At 37.3% G+C, this 22,845-nt stretch overlaps 1 protein-coding gene across 7 annotated transcripts in view; it reads right to left on the reverse strand.

Moving 5' to 3' along the window:
- GFM2 (GTP dependent ribosome recycling factor mitochondrial 2) overlaps positions 1-22,845 on the reverse strand; it is a 61,664-nt gene that overhangs the window by 11,939 nt on the left and 26,880 nt on the right. For 6 of the 7 annotated variants that reach the window (XM_072826821.1, XM_072826819.1, XM_072826820.1 and 3 more), the window contains 10 exons: positions 22,608-22,696; positions 21,011-21,071; positions 20,368-20,547; positions 13,566-13,646; positions 11,443-11,591; positions 10,053-10,193; positions 9,869-9,968; positions 7,659-7,848; positions 4,696-4,772; positions 1,259-1,397 (listed from right to left, as the gene is read on the reverse strand). In XM_072826821.1, the coding sequence (XP_072682922.1) occupies positions 1,259-1,397; positions 4,696-4,772; positions 7,659-7,848; positions 9,869-9,968; positions 10,053-10,193; positions 11,443-11,591; positions 13,566-13,646; positions 20,368-20,547; positions 21,011-21,071; positions 22,608-22,696 (1,207 nt within the window). The remainder of the gene's footprint in view (positions 1-1,258; positions 1,398-4,695; positions 4,773-7,658; positions 7,849-9,868; positions 9,969-10,052; positions 10,194-11,442; positions 11,592-13,565; positions 13,647-20,367; positions 20,548-21,010; positions 21,072-22,607; positions 22,697-22,845) is intronic. The other variant, XR_012031377.1, reaches the window with a different exon arrangement.

Consider the following 22,845-nt stretch of genomic DNA (forward strand, 5'->3'; position numbering starts at 1 on the left):
CCTTTCTGACTTCTGGAAACTTCTATCATGTTCTAACCAGTTCAGACATTAATTAAAAGATGTTATTTAGGGGCATATAGGTGGCTTAGTAGGCTAAGCAGCTGACTCTTGATTTTGGGTCAGGTCATGATCTCAGAATCATGAGATCAAGCTGTGCGTCGGACTTTGTGCTGCTCGTGGAGTCTGCTTAAGATTCTCTCTCTCTCAAAAATGAGTGAAAATAGCAGTGAGGGTGACAAAACATGACAGACACCTAATTCTGGGAAATAAACAAGGGGTAGTGGAAGCAGAGGTGGGCAGGGGGTTGGGGTGACTGGGTGATGGGCACTGAGGGGGGCATTTGGTGGGATGAGCACTGGGTGTTATGCTATATGTTGGCAAATTGAACTCAAAAAAAAAAATTTTAAAAAAAAGTTCTCTCTCTCTGCCTCCAAATCCCCAACTTGTACACACTGAGAAAATTTTAAAAACTAAAGATTTATATTTTTCCAGCATTTTAGTTTTTCCAAATAAAAAATCCAAAAACAGAAATCCTCAGATCATTTGCTCCTACATTCTGCTTGTTTAATTTTTCAAGTTTTACTGAGAAGTAACCACCCAGCCTTTTTTTTTTTTTCCTAATAAATCACTGACTTCCATCTAGTTATCCTTTTTTTTTCCTAGTTATCCTTAGTATCTTTTTTTTTCCCCCCCAGAAATCTATCCAGGTTTACTCCTTGGGGGATGAGCAAGCATGACTGTCATGTTTCTGTGCTTAAGAAAACCAAACTGAAACTACCATATACAGAAAAAACAAGAATTCTTAAATTTTGGGACAGAAATATAAAACTGTACTTTCTCAAGAACATCACCAGCAACAGATGATATTATTTTCCACTCTAGTGGTAGAGTAAAAATAACACAGGGACTTCAAGTTCTTATACTCATTCTGGTATTGAGTATTAGCATGAGCCACCTGCACCAAGGGCTTATTCTACCCCAAGACCACCACTGAAAAGCGTACTTCTTTGATGAGGCTTATCATTTGCTTGATGTAATGAGTGGTAAAGGAAGAGAGCTGGGTTAAAACAAAGCAGAACAAAATCCTAAAAAAACAAGAAAACATATAAAACCTATCCCCAAGGATGCAAGATACTAGTGAATGTGAACCCTGCTTTCAGAAAACAGATCCTGGAAAGACGGAGACAGAGACAGAGACAGAGAGAGAGAGAGAGAGAGAGAGAGAGAAATAGCAAAGTCTAAATGTTTTATTTTTTACCTGTGGCATGAACTACATTTAGGATGGTTTCTCGGTATGCTACCTGGAGAGGCCCTAAATAGGTTTCCAGTCCATATTCCCTCTTGATTCGGTCATGAATAATCTCAATATGTAACTCCCCCATACCACATAGGATGGTCTGGTTAAAAGAGAAAGAAAATAAAACCAAAATCAAAAAATTATGTTTATCATAGAATACTATATAAAGGTATGATATCAATGCTATTTTTTGATAATTAGAAACTAAGTTTCTTTGCAAATTTTTTTGGCTCCTCCTCAAAACAGTTTAACTTTTCTGAGTGGAAGAAGTCAATTAAAAGGGAATTAATTGCTGGGTACCTGGCTGGCTTAGTCAATAGAGCATGCAACTCTTGATCTCAGAGTTGTGAGTTCAAGTCCCATGTTGGGCATAAATCTCAGTTAAAAAAAGAAACAAAAAAATTAAAAAGTGAATTGGGGGGAGCCTGGGTACTCAGCAGTTTAGCGCCGACTTCGGCCCAGGGCGTAATCCTGGAAACCTAGGATCGAGTCCCACACATCAGGCTCCCTGCATGGAGCCTGCTTCTCCCTCTACCTGTCTCTGCCTCTGTCTCTCATGAATAAACAAAATCTTTTTAAAAAATTAAAAAATAGGGATCCCTGGGTGGCGCAGCGGTTTGGCGCCTGCCTTTGGCCCAGGGCGCGATCCTGGAGACCCAGGATCGAATCCCACATCAGGCTCCCAGTGCATGGAGCCTGCTTCTCCCTCTGCCTGTGTCTCTGCCTCTCTCTCTCTCTCTCTGTGACTATCATAAATAAATAAAAATTAAAAAAAAAAAAAAAATTAAAAAATAAAAATAAAAAGTGAATTGGTGCTATTCTGTCCTTATTACATGGTAGCTTAATCAGGCAAGTAGGATCTAGCTAGTACTATACTCCCCAACCATATAACTTGGTTCTAGTCAATGCGACATGAGTATAACTGATGCAGGCAACCTCTGGCTATCCCTTTAAAGAAATAATAAAGCTCTTTTCTTTTCTTTTTTTAAAGTTTTTATTCATTTATTCATGAGAGACACAGAGAGAGAAGCAGAGACGTAGGCAGAGGGAGAAGCAGGCTTGATGAGGGACTCCATCCCAGGACCCCCAGGATCATACCGCTGGGCCAAAGGCAGACGCTCAACTGCTAGGCCACCCAGGCGTCCCAAGTCCTTTTCTTACTAAAGATGTAGGAAACTGCCTTGAGCAATGCAGATGAGGGCAGCATCTTGTTAACTGGAGGATAGGATAACCTTTTCCCCAAACATTCCCAACAACATGGGCATTTTCCAATCACCCTGGGCACCTTACAGTTTTGTGAGCAGTCAAATCTTTCAGGCTAGCTTGGACCTTTATTCAACAAAGAAACTGACTTTTATCTTCTTTGAACCAGCGTTATATTTAGGGCCTTTGTTAGAACAAGTCAAATCTCTATCAAAACCAATTAAGACATGCTTTTTAGAAAATTTCTGTAGAACAATGGTTATTCCTTAAGAATATCTTTGTGTATGAGAAACAGTGTAGTGCAAGGGACCCATAGCTGCTCAATCTAACTCCTATGCCACCTATGTAGTGTAGAATTAACCTCACCCAAAGAGAGATATGGTCCTTTCTCTCAGCTACTCTCTCAGGTACATTATCTCTAGGCCAGGATGCTGCCCGACAAAAGTGTCTTTGCTTGTCTGGAGGCTACGCCCACCAGATTTATGATGTAGGCTTTGAAACAGCCCCTATCAGTTCTAACCTGGAGAGTAAAGGTAGTGTAGTCTCAACTTAGAGGATTTACTAGTAACTACAGGTCAACCACATTAGCAGTGTGTATCAAGCCTTAGTAAGAACTCTGAACAGGGCTGGGGTGAGCCTCCCTGGTTGGCAATACTCTTTAAAAAAAGGGTTGGGCAGCCTGGGTGGCCCAGCGGTTTAGCGCCACCTTCAGTCCAGGGCCTGATCCTGGAGACCTGGGATCGAGTCCCGCATCCAGCTCCCTGCATGGAGCCTGCTTCTCCCTCTGCCTGTGTCTCTGCCTCTCTCTCTCTCTTTCTGTCTCTCATGAATAAATAAATAAAATTTAAAAAAAAGGGGGGGGGGGGGTTAACACATCCCTGAAGATGAATGAAGATATGCATTTAGCATCCTCCCAGATTTTGCCCTATTTGTCTCTTCCTTTGGCTGGTTCTAATTTTATATTTTTGCTACACTAGAACTATAAATGTAAGGAACAAAAGAAAGAGGAGAGGATTATTTTGTGTAAAATTTTTGTACTTTAATATAAAGTTATAGAATTGGATTATTTGTGAAAAATAAGTTGTAGAATACAAATAGAATGACTTGTTAGAATATTTGTGTGTGTATATATCATATATATATATGAATATATATGGCAAAAACATATTGTGCTTTAAAACATAAGACATCTGGTAGTGTGAAAAGTTATTCACATTTTCAGTGGTCACCTGTGTAAAAGACAATGAAAAAAAAAGGGAAACTTTAATTTTGTACTTTGTATCCTTGTGTGTTATTTGCTATTAAAAATATATATATTGGCATTTTTAACTTTTTAATTATTTTTATTGCTTTATTCATGAGAGACACAGAGAGGCAGAGACACAGGCAGAGGGAGAGCAGGCTCCCTGCAGGGAGCCCAATGTGGGACTCGATCCCACCCTGAGCCAAAGGCAGACACTCAACTGCTAAGCAACCCAGTGTCCCAATATTGGCATTTTTTAAATGAAAATTCTTTCAAATAAAAAGTTCATTTTAACTGCTTGTTTTATCCTACAGTATTAATAAATCACTACCTCATTTAGCTGGCATTTAGGAAATAAAATATCTCGGTTTTTCAGATTAACTAAATCAATTTATCTGTAAAGACAAATGTATAATCTTTTAAAGAAACTTTCTCTAAAATTTTATATACAATTTACCCAGCCTTCTTAAAAGATGAAGAATGGAACATGTGTCCTTCTACTGTAATATAACATACACAAACTTCATACCACCTACTTTAGCTTTACTTCCTCCCACTCTGTTAGGGTGTAAGCAGTCACTGCTCCCCCACAGTGACATTAAAAGCACCTGTGCACCCTCCCTTTTGTATGCTGAGTCTATAAGCCTTAGCATTAAAGGCTCAAGGCTTTGTCTTGGGGCTGAACCTTATTTCAAAATTTCACAAAAGGTTGTCTTCTGGAAAGCTGAAATGATAAAGAGTGGTTTACAAAAGTGAAGTGTAAGTAATTGTATTGAGAAACTAACAGCTTGACAGTCAATGTTCTCATCAGAAATTTGTATTATGAGAGAAATTTTTTCTTTCAGAGGCCCAAATCAAGCTCTTTTAGATCTATGCATTTAAACACACAAACATACACACACACAAATGCTATTATTGAAGGATTTCTGGGATTAATTAATAAAATGTGTACCTGTCCAGAGTCAGGATCTAGCTTCACTTTCAAACTGGGATCTTCACGCTGAAGGCATTTCAATGCATAATCCAAATCTAGAGCATAAACGGTAACTGTTATCTCTACAATTCATTTTTTAAATAATGTAAAATAAGTATTAAAGGGGGAAAGAATGAACTAGCAAACAAACTTTGAAAAAAAAGAATTCAAATGGTTATAAATGCTTTATAGAGAACAAAAGAAGATAGTAAGATAGTGATAGGAGGTTATCTGAGAATGAATGATTTGCAAAAGGCCTCTCCAAGATAACTTAAATGAGGGCACAAAAAATCCTGAAGAAAAAGAATACCAGACACAGACTGCTAAAGGAAAAATAACAAGATATAGCCAGAGTAGCTGGATATTAGTGGGTAAAAGGGGGAGCAGCATCAGATGAGGTGGTGAAGGTGTGCCAGGAATCATATCACATAAGGTTTCATAAGCTGAGGTGAAGAGTCTGTATTGACACTGGGAAGCCACTGAAGAGTTTTAATTTGGACAGTAACCATAGATCAATCTAGGAGCTGACAAAAGAGCAAAATGCCTTCAGAAACAGAAGCAATATTGAGAAACTGACAAAAGGAAACTAAATTAAACTGAAGAAAGAAATGCTAATATGATCATTCTATGCTGAATTATCGCACCCAAAGAGGAAATAAGACTATTTACATTAAATATGGGCTCTGAAGTCATATGACATTTAAATACAATCAACTAACTGTTAAATGTATTGTCCCTCTTTACAAGAGATGTTAGAAGTTTCACAGACATAAAATGTGGCTGAAGAGTTGAGCAATGGATTAAAGAACCAACCTCATCAGCCACACATTTAAAGTGGTTTTAGGGACATAAAGCAGGAATACAAACTTCTGGACATGCACTGTCCAAGTAGTAGTCAATAGCCGACTCATTAGGATATTACCAGTACAAACTGACATGTGCTCTATGTATAAAATACACACTAGGTTTCAAAGACTTAATATGAAAAGAAAGTAAAATATCTCATTAATTTATGTTGATTACATGTTGAAATGGTACTGTTTTTGATAAACTGAGTTAAATAAAATACATTATCAAAATTAATTTTGCCAGTTTAACTTTTTTTTTATGTGGCTCTAAGACAATTTTAGGTTAAAGTGGATATTGTATTTCTATTGCATCGTGCTCTTCTAGACTCCTGACATCCTCTAGTCGGGTCCAAGGACCAGCAACACCGGCATCACCGGGAGCCTGTTAGAAATACAAATCTCAGGTTCCAGACTGAATCAGAGTCTGCACTTAACAAGAATTCCAAGAGATGTATTATATACGTTAAAGTTAAGGGGCATTATTTTAGATAGTATCTTATCTTCAGATTTTCAAAGAAAGAAAGCAAGCTTATGACACTGTAGCTTTTGGAATGAAAACACAGAAAATTTATTATAAATAAATTCATTCAAAAACACTTATAAATCTATCCTTCAGGAGTGTATTGAGATGAAAACAGGGTGTCAAGTGCTAAAAACACGATTATGGGTTAAATACAATGGAGGGCCAGAAAAAAGAATGTGGAGATCTGTTTGAAAGAAGTCTAAGGAGGACTCTAGGACATCCCCTGCCCAGTGGGGCTTGGGACCTCTAAGCTAATGCCTGGAGACTTAGTTTGGACACCAAACTTCTCCTCAAGGAGTTAAAGCTGAGGCAGGAAATTTAAAGTTGGCCGGTATAATTTAACCTCAATCCCACAATTTGAATTCATGTGCTCACATTATGTTTGAAGTGACTTTCAAACATATTTTTAAAAACTCAGATATCTTGTTTGGGGTCTAATGTAAATGGGCAGTCTGATCCTCCTCCACTGGAGTCAAGACTACACTTAGTTGACCTCATGGCATTTTAAGGTGACAAGAAAACTGCTGCTACACTTGTTTTAGCTTAATTGCGATTTCTTTGCCAACTAGAGAAGCAGAGACTTAGCTTCCTCCAGTATTTAGGGGGCTGTCCTAGACCAGTACTCAGACTTCTTTCATGTGAACTCCAGTTCCACAGGTGAGGAACTAGAACCCCTAATTTGGCTAAGGATCTTCCCCTTTCTTTCGTCCTCAGTACTCAAGAAGGAATCTTAAAAGGAACACATCTTCTTCCTCCTTACTCCATTCCTCCGTCAGGAACTACTCTGTGATGCCAAAGGCTCTAGTAGCCATTGTGCTGTAACTAAGGACTGGAGCTATGCACTCAGAGTCAAGGCGGAAAAACTGGAGGCTGGGTGCCTAGTGACCTGGTAGAGCCACCCTCTGACCCTGGGCTACCAACTCAAGTCATATTTTACAAGGGAGAGAAATAAACTTTTCATTAAAATATCTGTTATTTGGGGGGCTTCTGTAATATGTAGCCAAAGCTAAGTGGAAATAATACAGCTGAAATCATATTTATATACCATATTAAGGAGTCTGAATTTGTGCTGTAAATAATGAGGAGCCATTGAAGATTTCTGAGGAAACAGGCTAAAGAATGAAGTACACAACACTCAAAAAGGTCAAACAACTTTAACCAGAGTATGTAATATCTTCACTGAGTTCTAAAGGTTGGGTGAGGAAGAAAGGAAAAGGAGTATTTTATAAATGGTGATGAGAAAATGAATCAGTTATAAATTGGTAACTGTCTATTAATATAACTGGAAAGGCAGTCCCGACGCTGGTTACTTATAATGCCACAGACAGTACCACAAGAACAAGAGTAAGGAAAAACAGGATATGCAAAAAATGGCCAATATCTAAGAAAATAAATAAGTTTGTAAAAATCAAAGCATCTTAAATAATAAATGAGACTAATCACAAGTAATACTTATCCATAAATTCTGATAAAATTGAACTCAATCATGTAAGAAACCTTTTGAGGATATAACATAACTATTTCTATCTAAATTATCAGAGCACTAATTAATACATCAAAACTATTTGTACCTGGCTGCTTAGCCACTGATGGAGGCTCTATGGTACAGAAGAAAACAGGTTCTGGAATCTCCACCCCAGCCAATAAAAGTCTCTCTGCCTCACTGTTTTGCCTATGCTTCTTTTCTCCTTCCCTTTCGGCTCGACGAGCTGCAGCTAATGCACTGGACTTGGATGAGGCAATGGTGTCTCCAGTGGCTGTCTGTAAGCAAACAAGATGCCTTGGAAAAAAAAAAAAAAGCTCTTGGCAAGCACTCAGCTTCCACCAAGATTCACCAAACAGGAAAAATTTTCATGTGACACTTTCAACAGAACTTAAAACAGAGACAAATTCATAAAACTCGCTGTAACTTTGCATAGGTAAATTTGAGTAAAAATTCTATCCAAAATGCTGCTATAATAAATCCTAACAATAAAACATTCTCTCTCTCTCTCTCTCTCACACACACACAGACACACACACACACACACAGACCCCCCCCCCCCCCATATCCAAAATTCATCTGGTAAAACAAATGTACCTTCCTAAATTTTCAATCAGGGCAAAATAAGCTAGTTCTACTAGAAGTCCATTCTAGAGTTTTCCCACCAATAAAAAATTATTTTGGGGACGCCTGGGTGGCTCAGCGGTTGAGCGTCTGCCTTCAGCTCAGGTCATGATCCTGGGGTCCTGGGATCAAGTTCCACATTGGACTCCCTGCATGGAGCCTGCTTCTCCCTCTGCCTACGTCTCTGCCTCTCTCTTTGTGTCTCTCATAAATAAATAAAAAAATAAAATCTTTAAAAAATATAAAAAATTTTTTGCTCTTTTACAGAAAATCTATTAACTAAAATAAGCAATAAACCAGAATTTTCTATGCAAAATTGATAGCTTCTTAATAGACTCGTTATTTTTTAAAACTGTAATTTCAAAAATAAATAAATAAATAAATAAATAAATAAATAAAACTGTAATTTCACTTTTAAACTTAAATATTATAAAGTTGGGTGCCAGTTTCCTTCTCTGTAAAGATATTCCCGGGCAGCCCCAGTGGCGCAGCAATTTAGCACCGCCTATAGCCTGGGGTGTGATCCTGAAGACCCGGGATCGAGTCCCACATCAGGCTCCCTGCATGGAGCCTGCTTCTCCCTCTGCCTATCTCTGCCTCTCTCTCTCTCTCTCTCTTTCTATATGAATAAATAAATAAAATCTTAAAAAAAAATAGATATTCCTACTGAAGCAATAGTTCAAATGTATTTGTGTAACTCCAAATATGTACATGGAGCTCCTGCCTTTGGGTAGACAGAGGATATTTTCAATGCTGAAAGTCCAATATTTGGACTGTGGTAATTTTATTAATTTTTTTTAAAGATTTTTATTTATTTGTGAGAAACAGCGTGAGAAAGCGGAAGGGATAAGGGGAGAAGGAAAAGCAGACTCCCCACTAAGCAGGGAGCCCAATGTGGAACTTGATCACAGGACCATAGGATCATGACCCCAAGCCAAAGGCAGATGCTTAACTGACTGAGCCACCAAGTGCCCTGGACTGTTGAAATTTTATACTAAGAGATCTTGAATCCATCAATTAATCATTAAGAGATTAAAAAATGTTCAAAGTAACAATGTTTATCCTAAATGCCAAATATACAAAAGTTTAATGAGAAAATGTATTCAATTTAATCCATATATAAATGAAATGTCTTTATAGTTTTAACCTAGCAAAAACACATACATCAACTATTTTCATCCATTTACCTGACGAAAGTTATGAACTGCCTACTATGTGTGATGCACTGATCTAGGGACTAAAGATAAAGAAAAGACACTAAAATCCTTGCCCTCAGGAAGGATTCTTCTCAGGAAGGAGCCTTCCTTCATTAGCAAAATATCTTCAGTTATTATCTGGATCAGTTATGAGGTTAAACTGTCAGCAGTGATCAAAACAGGAGAAAACCCAGTAACAAAATATTTATTAAACTTATAACACAGGTATGTAACCATGAATAGTATATTATTTTACTCGAAGTTGAACTTCATGTGAATATACTCCATACTGTTTATAGTCTTCTGTAATCTTCTTTCCTTCTATTATGAAATTCAGCCACATTGATGACTAGGCCTACAATATTCATTATCCCCCTACTGATGCTATTTGGATTGTGGGGTTTTGTTACATCAAAATATCTGCTTTCAACTAAGCATTTAAGTTAGTATTTCCTGGAGAAACCATCTGGTCACTTACATGTTTAAGGCCAACTGTCAAAGCAATATTACCAGCGGTCAGTGAAGGGATTTCTATATGTTGGTCAGCAAATGGCAAAAGAAGACGGCTTATTCTCTCCCTGTAAAAATCATCACTCATATTAGTAAAAGAATTTTTAAAGAAATGAGTACAATTTTACAAAATAACCTAAGCTGCTACTTACGTGCAGTTTCCATTAATATTATAGATGGCCGACTGGGGTTTTATCGTGCCAGAGTAAATGCGCATAAACACCAGTGGTCCTCGCTGCTTGTCATGAAGAACTTTAAATGACAGGGCACATAAGTCACCCTTATACCACTGCCTATAAATTAAGACATTACAGAAAAGCCTTTAAAATACACTTCTCATGTTTCTATGAAGATCATATCAGAATCATTGTACAAACCTAACCTTAATGTCCTCCCTCTTATCTTCTAGTTTAGCTACTCAGACTGATTAAATAATGTCAGTACTGACTACAATTCCCTTCCTCCACTGGACTAAATTATTCCTCAAAACTAAAATAATAGATCCTTTCACAAATATTACCTCTACTTGCAAATAATTCCAATGCATAGAGTTAATTCCTCAGAAAATATACCTAGGGACATCATACTACTACTCACAAAAGCCTGCACACGGTATACATATAAGGTAGGTACTTTCCAATTACTACTTTCACTCCTTCCCACTTTCTCTCCAGTTGCATAACCACAGAAATCTACACTATAAACTTGAACTTGTTTACACGACCAAGATTCTCACAGATTGATGTCCTTAAATTAGTGTGCATTAGTAAGTTTCAGAAAACCCGAATCCTTATGAAATTACCAAATTTTACAAACAGGCACATTTTTCTAAGGAAAAGCTCCCTGTTCTCCTCAGTTTCAAAGGAGCCCATGACTCAAAGTAGGTGAGACACTTCTATTAAATATTATTGTATATGTTATATTCTCTGCCATTTTACAGGTAAGAGGTTAAATAACTTGGAAGACCTGGAATTTAAATCCAGACAGCATACAGTCCAAGCTCATAATCACTTTACCATTAATGCTTCTCCAATTGAGAGACATGTAAAGTGATCCATGTTCTACTTAAAGGATTAAAGCCCATTTCTAACTGCCATTTTGTACAATGCTCACGCAGATTTTAGAGGATTTATCACTAAGTACAAAGCTGTTAGCAACAAAAGTAAAACGATGACCTTTCTTTATAGCCACAAAGTATTTTGAGCTTATTAAAAAGCTTGAAATCTAGTATAAACATAGTTACAGAATATTTATCAAACATCCCCCCATACTGTTTTGTAAAAAAAATAAGACAGCTTAGTAAACACTTCTACTTTTATACAGCAAAAAAGCCACATATTCTACCTCTATCTGTAAACATAGCAGGTTACAAGAGATAATGACAAATGTCCCTTTCAAGTAACATAGAGTTCTGTATTATTTATAATTTATTCTTTGCCAATGTTATTCAAAAATGATGATTCAACTACTCTTTGTGAAACAAGACCTATCTGCCTGTTTTTTCAAGGATGTAAGATTTTAATTTAACACGTGCATACTTACAAAAATTCATAGTTGCGCTCTTCGGGTGAAGGCAAGTACATAGTAATAGCATCTAACAAGGGCTGGACCCCTTTGTTTTTCAGGGCACTTCCACAAAGCACAGGCACTGCTGTCTGAGCCAGGGTTACTCTGTGTATTGCAGTCTGTAGCTATAAGGCAGAGATAGAAGTATTCTGTGTGCGGTATACTGGCCTCGACCAAAGTAACTCAGAATTAGATGACCTCCCCAACAACTATGCAAAACAGAACTACTTAGCACACTTCCATTGTTCTTTCTGGCTTTATTATTCTTTACTTTTCTTTATAACATTAATCACTATTTGGTATCTTGGATATGTATTTATGGTTTATTGTCTGTCTCCCCACCCACTAGAATACAAAATCCATATAAGCATTATAACGAGTCCCATAAAAACACTGCTAAATCCCCAGAAGCTAGAAAAATTACTTCGAATAAGTAGGTTTAAAAATATTTCTTTTTTTTAATTTTTATTTATTTATGATAGTCACACAGAGAGAGCGAGAGAGAGAGAGAGAGACGCAGAGACATAGGCAGAGGGAGAAGCAGGCTCCATGCACCGGGAGCCCAACGTGGGACTCGATCCCGGGTCTCCAGGATCACGCCCTGGGCCAAAGGCAGGCGCCAAACCGCTGCGACACCCAGGGATCCCCTAAAAATATTTCTTGAATATACTTCTGATTTAGCATTTATAGTCTAATAGAGGAACTGACCAGAAATTAAAAATGTAACTATGAATTATAATTGTTCAAAGGAATCAGACCCACATCCAATCAAATCCAAAGAAAAATGAAAAATCAAAGTGGAAATCAAATTTGAAAGACCTCAAAAACCTAGAAAAACTTGGGTGCGCTTGCAAGTTATTGATAAGAGACATGGTGGGTCAATTCTATCTCAGATTATAAGCTTTTGAAAACAGAAATCATGTTATGCAACTATAAGGCACAATAAACATCACACCTAACATTTAAACATTGAACAAGGGGATCCCTGGGTGGCGCAGCAGTTTGGCGCCTGCCTTTGGCCCAGGGAGCGATCCCGGAGATCCGGGATCGAATCCCACATCGGGCTCCCGGTACATGGAGCCTGCTTCTCCCTCTGCCTATGTCTCTGCCTCTCTCTCTCTCTCTCTCTCTCTCTCTCTCTCTGTGACTATCATAAATAAATTTAAAAAAAAATAAAAAAATTAAACATTGAACAAAAAATAATTTCTGTAATTAAGGCATTCAAAAGAAAAATACTTTTTTCTGTTTCTAACTTCAAGGTCTCAAAATTAATCTAGAGACTCATGTTTTTCCTAATTCCTTTTGTGAAAAGTAAGTAATTTTGCTGGGCTCATCCTGGTCCCCATTACACATACCACCACCTAAAAACATGTAACTTGCAGGGGGTCCCTGGCTGACTCAGCTGGTGGAGCATTCAGGGCCTGACCTCAGGCTCCTAAGTTCAACCCTCCATTGGTCACAGAGTTTACTTAAAAAACAAAACAAAACAAAAATCAACTTTAACTGTGTAACTCTTGTTTCACAAAGAAAACTAAAAATTAAGTTTGCCAAATTTGTGGGGTAAGGTTCCTGGCAGAAAATAACAGAAATGCCTTGAAGAAATCTGTCCTAATTCAATGACTACCACTATTTAACATGGCTATTGTCTGGCTTAATGTATTTGAAAAGAAAACAAAAAATTAAAGACCTGTAATGAGCTTCCAAGAAAAATTAAATCATATTTAGAAAAAATGAGAAAAATAATCACTTGCAGCAGTCTATAAAACAAATTTTCAATACAAAATTTCTACCTGTAATTTACCTTAGCTACTTAGAAAAATGATCTCAATGAAAATGCTGCAAAGGAACATTTAGCTTATGCTGACTCAACAGCAGTAAAGATTCAATTTCTGATTTTGTAAAGTATATATGACAAAAGCAAATCATCATCATTATTTAAGTACTTGTATTAATAGTGACTTTACCTTAAAGTTCTCCTAATGCTTTTTTTCTCCTAATGCTTTCTAATGCTATGCAAAGTTGAAAAAAACAAGACACATGAGACAAAAATCATACCACATCTGATTAATAAAATTTCAAAGCAAATGAATAAAATTTACCTTTTCAGCTGGTAGCAAATCAAAATTTTCACTAAATTCTCCTAAAACCAAGTCAGCAAATTCATCATCCAAATCTGCAACCTATAAAAAAAGGTTTTAGTTCTGTAACTTACTTTTATTGTCACAGCTGTTAAGTCCAAATACCATAAATGTGCATTATCCAAATATTTCAAGACAGCTACATGATCTATCTTATCCAGGTCAAGGAACTCTCCACATCTGCTCAGGAGACAAATACTGCTTCTTTCAAAGGAAAGGAAAAGGGATTAAAAGCTGAAGATAGGCTATTATGAGTTCCTTATATTATTCATGGAAGCAATAGCCAGATAAAGTATGTCAATAAAGTGCTATCTACTCAGAGTGCTCAAAAGAAGATACAAAATTTACCATCAGTGATAATATATATGATGGATTGCTGTTTTTAGATAAATTTGGAAGTCTTAGTTCATAAAGTTTCACCTGGTAGTCCTTTCACATTATAAATGTTCACATCTCCTAAGGCACTCCAATTAAAATAACTCATCTTATTGTAATCCTGCACTGAGGGAACAGATTTAAGTTGGGGGTGGGGTAGGGATCAAAGGCATCATTTCAGCAATAAAAATGCAATTATCTAATTCATGTTCTTAATCATCTGCCTGTATGAAATAGAATTCAGCTGACAATAACTTTAATAAAAGTTTCAAAAGTTTGTGAAAGTACAAGGGAGCAAAACATTCAAACTTGAGGGAGAAAAACACACTTCTAACTGCTAACTACTGTAGAAACATAACTAATCATTCTACTGAAAAGCAGCAGATATGATGGTTAAACACAGCTTCTGGAGTAGCTCCACTACTTACTAACTTGTTCAAAATCTTAGGTCAGGTTACATCATCCCTCTTTACCTTGGTTATGCATGCAGATAATACTAGTACCTACCTCATAGGACAAGGATTAAATAACCAAATCCTCTTTCTAGGACATACATAAGTATACAGTAATTATCACTATTCACCTCCAGAACACAGGAAGTTGATTCTAGTCCACATTAATTTTACTCTCTAAAAAAAATTAATTGTGGTAAAATATAACATAAACATTACATAAAATTTACCATCTTAACCATTTCTAACTGAACAGCTGAATAGTGTTAAATATATTCACATTGTTGTAAAACTAAACTCTGGAACTTTTCCAATCCACAAAACCAAAAAATCTGATCCATGCAACAAATTCCTCCTCAACCTCCACTCTCTTAACCCTTGGCAACTATGATTCTAACTTCTGTCTCTATTAATGTGACTACCGTAAATACCTCATATAAAAGTGGAATCACTACAGTATTTGTTTTTGTGATTGGCTTATTTCAATTAGCATAATTTCATCAAGGTTCATCCACATTGTACTATGTATCAACAGCCTTCCTCTTTAAGGCTGAATAGTATTCCATTATATGTATATACCACATTTTATCCACTCATCTTGTTGATGAACACTTGGGTTGCTTCCACCTTCTGGCCATTATGAATAAGGCTGCTATGCATAAGGATATGCAATTATCTCTTCAAGACCCTGCTTCCAGTTCTTTTGGCTATACATCCAGAAGTAAAACTGCTAAATCATATGGTAATTCTATTTTCTGGTTTTCTGAGTAACCCCCCCACCCACCCACCCATTTCCCACAGTGGCTGCCTCATTTTCATTCCTCCCAACAGTACACAAAGGCTACAGTTTCTCCATATCCTTGCCAGCACTCTTCTGATTTGGAGGTTTCACAGGAGATATCCTAATGGGTGTAATGTGGTCTTAAATTCTAATTGTATACCTACATATATATTCCTTGTAATTAGCACGTTATTATTTTGTATAGTCTCAAATTTTATTTTCATTCTATACCATCATGTTCTAAGACATGCACAGACAACAAAGAAAACCTCAAAGGGGAACCAACTATGTACCCATTTATTAATAAATGTGAATTCCACTTTCATTATGTTTATGGCCTCCCAAATTAGAGAAGTGGTTTAGCAAAGTGGCTAAGAGCTCTACCTCCAAATGCAGACAGTCCTGGGTTTAGACTCCAGCTCTGCTACTTTTTAGCTGTGTAACAACTTATTTAAGGATTAAATTATAATGTAAAACACTTAAGCTAGATCATCATAGGTCCTCAGTAACTGTTACCCAATAATAAAAGTAACAACAATTGACATCCTGTTAATGATAAATTTAATGATTATTATGTAGGATAATGGAAAATTACTTCAAAAAATAAATTCATACAAAAGATGAATGAAATGGTGTGAGGATCTATTCTGAACAGTTTAATTTAGAACTAAAAAAAAAAAAAAAATCAGGCAGCCCCGGTGGCGCAGCCGTTTAGCGCCGCCTGCAGCCCAGGGTGTGATCCTGGAGACCCGGGATCGAGTCCCACATCGGGCTTCCTGCATGGAGCCTGCTTCTCCCTCTGCCTGTGTCTCTGCCTCTCTATTGCTCTCTCTGAATGAATGAATAAATAAATCTTTAAAAATATATAAATTGAATGAATGAATGAATCAATCAATCAGTCAATCAATCAAATGGTTTGGACTCCAATATTTTTCTCTACCAGAAGATTCAGAGAGTTTAAGGCATGTTTTACTTATTAATCTATATATACCAACAGTACTATATAAATATTATAAGTATTAAGAATCTTAGTATTTTCTCATCGCAATACAAGCATCCATTCAAAAACTGGAAAGAACTCAAATACAAAAGCTAACCTTACACATAAAGGAGCTAGAGAAAAAACAGCAAATAGATCCTACACCCAAGAGAAGAAGGGAGTTAATAAAGATTCGAGCAGAACTCAACGAAATCGAGACCAGAAGAACTGTGGAACAGATCAACAGAACCAGGAGTTGGTTCTTTGAAAGAATTAATAAGATAGATAAACCATTAGCCAGCCTTATTAAAAAGAAGAGAGAGAAGACTCAAATTAATAAAATCATGAATGAGAAAGGAGAGATCACTACCAACACCAAGGAAATACAAACGATTTTAAAAACATATTATGAACAGCTATACGCCAATAAATTAGGCAATCTAGAAGAAATGGATGCATTCCTGGAAAGCCACAAACTACCAAAACTGGAACAGGAAGAAATAGAAAACCTGAACAGGCCAATAACCAGGGAGGAAATTGAAGCAGTCATCAAAAACCTCCCAAGACACAAGAGTCCAGGGCCAGATGGCTTCCCAGGAGAATTTTATCAAACGTTTAAAGAAGAAATCATACCTATTCTCCTAAAGCTGTTTGGAAAGATAGAAAGAGATGGAGTACTTCCAAATTCGTTCTATGAAGCCAGCATCACCTTAATTCCAAAGCCAGACAAAGACCCCGCCAAAAAGGAGAATTACAGACCAATATCCCTGATGAACATGGATGCAAAAATTCTCAACAAGATACTGGCCAATAGGATCCAACAGTACATTAAGAAAATTATTCACCATGACCAAGTAGGATTTATCCCTGGGACACAAGGCTGGTTCAACACCCGTAAAACAATCAATGTGATTCATCATATCAGCAAGAGAAAAACCAAGAACCATATGATCCTCTCATTGGATGCAGAGAAAGCATTTGACAAAATACAGCATCCATTCCTGATTAAAACTCTTCAGAGTGTAGGGATAGAGGGAACATTCCTCGACATCTTAAAAGCCATCTATGAAAAGCCCACAGCAAATATCATTCTCAATGGGGAAGCACTGGGAGCCTTTCCCCTAAGATCAGGAACAAGACAGGGATGTCCACTCTCACCACTGCTATTCAACATAGTACTGGAAGTCCTAGCCTCAGCAATCAGACAACAAAAAGACATTAAAGGCATTCGAATTGGCAAAGAAGAAGTCAAACTCTCTCTCTTCGCCGATGACATGATACTCTACATAGAAAACCCAAAAGTCTCCACCCCAAGATTGCTAGAACTCATACAGCAATTCGGTAGCGTGGCAGGATACAAAATCAATGCCCAGAAGTCAGTGGCATTTCTATACACTAACAATGAGACTGAAGAAAGAGAAATTAAGGAGTCAATCCCATTTACAATTGCACCCAAAAGCATAAGATACCTAGGAATAAACCTCACCAAAGATGTAAAGGATCTATACCCTCAAAACTATAGAACACTTCTGAAAGAAATTGAGGAAGACACAAAGAGATGGAAAAATATTCCATGCTCATGGATTGGCAGAATTAATATTGTGAAAATGTCAATGTTACCCAGGGCAATATACACGTTTAATGCAATCCCTATCAAAATACCATGGACTTTCTTCAGAGAGTTAGAACAAATTATTTTAAGATTTGTGTGGAATCAGAAAAGACCCCGAATAGCCAGGGGAATTTTAAAAAAGAAAACCATATCTGGGGGCATCACAATGCCAGATTTCAGGTTGTACTACAAAGCTGTGGTCATCAAGACAGTGTGGTACTGGCACAAAAACAGACACATAGATCAGTGGAACAGAATAGAGAATCCAGAAGTGGACCCTGAACTTTATGGGCAACTAATATTCGATAAAGGAGGAAAGACTATCCATTGGAAGAAAGACAGTCTCTTCAATAAATGGTGCTGGGAAAATTGGACATCCACATGCAGAAGAATGAAACTAGACCACTCTCTTTCACCATACACAAAGATAAACTCAAAATGGATGAAAGATCTAAATGTGAGACAAGATTCCATCAAAATCCTAGAGAAGAACACAGGCAACACCCTTTTTGAACTCGGCCATAGTAACTTCTTGCAAGATACATCCACAAAGGCAAAAGAAACAAAAGCAAAAATGAACTATTGGGACTTCATCAAGATAAGAAACTTTTGCACAGCAAAGGATACAGTCAACAAAACTCAAAGACAACCTACAGAATGGGAGAAGATATTTGCAAATGACATATCAGATAAAGGGCTAGTTTCCAAGATCTATAAAGAACTTATTAAACTCAACACCAAAGAAACAAACAATCCAATCATGAAATGGGCAAAAGACATGAACAGAAATCTCACAGAGGAAGACATAGACATGGCCAACATGCATATGAGAAAATGCTCTGCATCACTTGCCATCAGGGAAATACAAATCAAAACTACAATGAGATACCACCTCACACCAGTGAGAATGGGGAAAATTAACAAGGCAGGAAACAACAAATGTTGGAGAGGATGCGGAGAAAAGGGAACCCTCCTACACTGTTGGTGGGAATGTGAACTGGTGCAGCCACTCTGGAAAACTGTGTGGAGGTTCCTCAAACAGTTAAAAATATACCTGCCCTACGACCCAGCAATTGCACTGTTGGGGATTTACCCCAAAGATACAAATGCAATGAAACGCCGGGACACCTGCACCCCGATGTTTCTAGCAGCAATGGCCACGATAGCCAAACTGTGGAAGGAGCCTCGGTGTCCAACGAAAGATGAATGGATAAAGAAGATGTGGTTTATGTATACAATGGAATATTACTCAGCTATTAGAAATGACAAATACCCACCATTTGCTTCAACGTGGATGGAACTGGAGGGTATTATGCTGAGTGAAGTAAGTCAGTCGGAGAAGGACAAACATTATATGTTCTCATTCATTTGGGGAATATAAATAATAGTGAAAGGGAAAATAAGGGAAGGGAGAAGAAATGTGTGGGAAATATCAGAAAGGGAGACAGAATGTAAAGACTGCTAACTCTGGGAAACGAACTGGGGGTGGTGGAAGGGGAGGAGGGCGGGGGGTGGGAGTGAATGGGTGACGGGCACTGGGTGTTATTCTGTATGTTAGTAAATTGAACACCAATAAAAAAAAAAAAAAAGAAAAAAAAAAAAAGAATCTTAGTATTTTCCATTAAAATTTGAGGGTGAGGGCACCTGGATAGCTCAGTCCATTAAGCATATGCCTTCAGCTTAGGTCATGATCTCAGGGTCCTGGTATTGAGCCCTAAGTCATGGAGGGGGTGGTGATGAGGGAGTCCCTGATCAGCAGAGAGTCTTTTTCTCCCTTTCCCTCTGCCCCTCCCCCTGTCGTACTTCACTGTCTCTCTCAAATAAAATCTTAAAAAAAGAAAAAAAAAAAAAAAACCTTGAGGGTGGATGAGGTCCAGAGTTCTTTATTAAATATAAAATTAATGATTTTAAAATTTTCTAAGTTAATGTGACTTTTGATACAGTAAAAGATGGACATAACTTTTGACTCAGTAATTCCATTCCCAGGTGTGATCCTAAACAAATTCTTTCACGTGTGCACAAGGAGATACCTACAAAGATGTTCACAATACTATTTGAAACAGCAAAAAATACATAACCTCAAAGTCTATCCACAGAAGAACAGACAGTAAGTTGTGGTATATTACTTCTTGAACACTGTGAAAGATTGCAAATGAAGCATAATCACACATAACAGGAATGAATCTGCAACAAAATGTTATAGAGTACAAACAACATCATTTCATTTATGAAAAGTTGAAAAACATGGAAAATTAAGTCCTTCATGAATATATCCATTTGTAGTAAAGTAAAAAGCAAAGCAATGAAAGAAAAACACTAGTCAGGATACTGGTGGAGACAGGTGTAAATGATTAGTGGAAAAGAGAGAGAGAGATAGTAAATGGCACACAGAGATTCAAGAGTATTGCTAATATTCTATTTCTTAACCTGGAATGGTGCAAATGTGGGTGTTCATTCTATTATTCAGTATACTTCATATCCCATATGCAATTTTATATAAAATTTCACAATATATGAAATATTTCTAAAGTTTCTAAATATGTATACAAATAAAAGTATTTCACCTGTTCAATTAAGGCATTCCTTGCTTCCGTTGTCTCCTTCAACAGTTTAGCATCACTCATTTCCAAGAGAGGTTTCCTCTCAAAGTCTTTTCCATCCTCTGATTTACGATTCCAAACAAGTTTTTCTTTACTTACAACATCTACAACTCCTTCAAAAGCTTTGCCTTCACCAAGTGGTAACTGCAAATCAGAGATTAACTTCGTTAAATGACCACTCAATTAGAATTGCACTGGTGCTGATAAAACTGATCTTTCTCTACTTTCCCCCAACTGTCTATTATCATTATTACCACAGTCTTTATTTTTATGCCAACTTCTTTCAAAAAAGATGTGAGATAGTTTTAGAAATATGTCAGTTGCAATAAAACAAGCTGATAAGGAAATGTAGAGTTGTGGTTTTTTTTTTTTTTTTTTTTTTTTTTTGAGAAAGCGAGCAAGTGAGCACAGGCAGCATGTGCCAGCACAGAGGGAGAGGCAGAGAGGCAGAGGGCGAGGGAGAAAGAACCTTAAGCAGGCTCCACACATGATCCTACGACCCCGAGATCATGACCTAAGCCGAAATCAAGAGTTAGACACTTAACCAACCACGCCACCCAAGTGCCCCTGGAGTTGCTATTAATCAACCAAATATTTATCAACCAACCTGTAAAAGCAAAGGCTTTGCCTTCAACTTCTCTCTGATGCTTTCAACTGCATACTTAAAACTGCAGAAAGCAAAATAACTAGAGTTAAAAACATTAAGATTCGGGCACCCCAGGTGGCTCCACAGTTTAGTGCCACTTTCAGCCCGAGGTGTGATCCTGGAGACCCAGAATCCAGTCCCATGTCCGGCTCCTTGCATGGAGCCTGCTTCTCCCTCTGCCTGTGTCTCTGCCTTCCTCTATCTCTCATGAATAAATAAAAATAAAATCTTTAAAAACACAAAAACAAAAACATTAAGATTCTTAGAACAGGTTTAAGAATGTTCTCTAAAATTAGAACCCTTTGTACTGTCTCTCAGGTTCATCACTTAACAGTTTTCCATAGAACAATATGTTGAAAAAACTTTCAATGTCAATTTCAGATAAGAGTGCTTGAGTATTTACTGTAATCCTGCCACACAGGTATCCAGGGTACTACTGTAAGCTTCACTTATACTCTGAAATTAAGATTCAATAAACTGATTAAGGTCACTGATAATAAATTGCAATTAGGAGATTCAAATGCATGATTCGTGATTACAAGTCCATGATTCTTTCCAACAACTTGCTATCACAAACAGCTACCTTTTTTCCAAAAGGCAGCCTAATTTTTCTATACCTTTATCTTAGGCATTCTTAGTATCACGTTATCAGTTTTAGAATTACTGTAGATAATTAGATAGCATACTACGTGGTTTTAGGAGAAGGATAGTTTATGCTTTGTTTTTGCCACTCTCGTATCACAGACCAGGATCTTTTTTTTTTTTTTTAATTCATTAAAGACACAAAGATACAGAGAGAGAAAACGTGAGCTGGGGGAGAGGCAGAGGGAGAAAGAGAATCAGACTCCCCACTGAGTTGGGAGCCCAACGTGGAGCTCGATCTTAGGACGTGGAGATCATGACCTGAGCCAAAAGCACACACTTAACCATGTAAGCCACCCAGACACCCTAGATCTCTCTCATCACATTTCCCCAAAATTCTTAATATTCTTGATTCTCTGAATTCTCATTTCCTCAGAACCATTTATCCATTTTGGATTAGCATCCTGTGAGTCTGAGCATTACCACCACATCTCAGGATTAACCTTTTTGCCCTATATGCAGGTCTTAAAACATCTATATTCTCTCCCAGTTGCCAAGGGAGAGCCCATTAGCCAGTAACTAAGGAAAATCAGAGGACAGGAAACAATCATCTATCCTCTACCTTTAGCAATGATGAGAAGCACCATAGCCTTCAGCAAAACAGTGATTATATAATACTGCCCTAGACAGAACCAGTGGAATCAGCAAGATATCACTGTCAGGATTCTAGAAAATAGGATACAGCCTCTCTGCGTTAGAATCATGATTCATCACCTGTCAGCTCTCTATTAATCCCACACTGCTATTCAAGCTACGAACTACCTGCTTTGAAACTTTTTAAAAATGGGATTGAACTGAGATTCCATGGAATATTTATACTCTACAGGAAACAGCTGTTTGTAAATTTAAGTTATAGTCCACTAAAGCTCGAAGTATATTTCTACTTTAATAAGTGAAAACACAACACTTACAATACCTTGCTCCAGTTTTGTCCATTTTGTTTAAAAAACAGATTCGAGGTACCTTGTGTTTATCAGCTTGCCTCCATACTGTGAGAGTTTGTGCCTAAAGCAAAGAAAAAGGAAGAAATACTCATACTAGACAAAAATAACTGTTACTATGTACGGAACAAACAGATCTAAGAAACTATTATAACATGGAATTGGGCTCTGTTCTAGCACAGAATTAGTCCTGTTGCATTCACACTTCTAGAG

The sequence above is a fragment of the Canis lupus genome, chromosome 5 (assembly GCF_048164855.1).
Source record: "Canis lupus baileyi chromosome 5, mCanLup2.hap1, whole genome shotgun sequence".
Taxonomy (NCBI): Eukaryota; Metazoa; Chordata; class Mammalia; order Carnivora; family Canidae; genus Canis; species Canis lupus.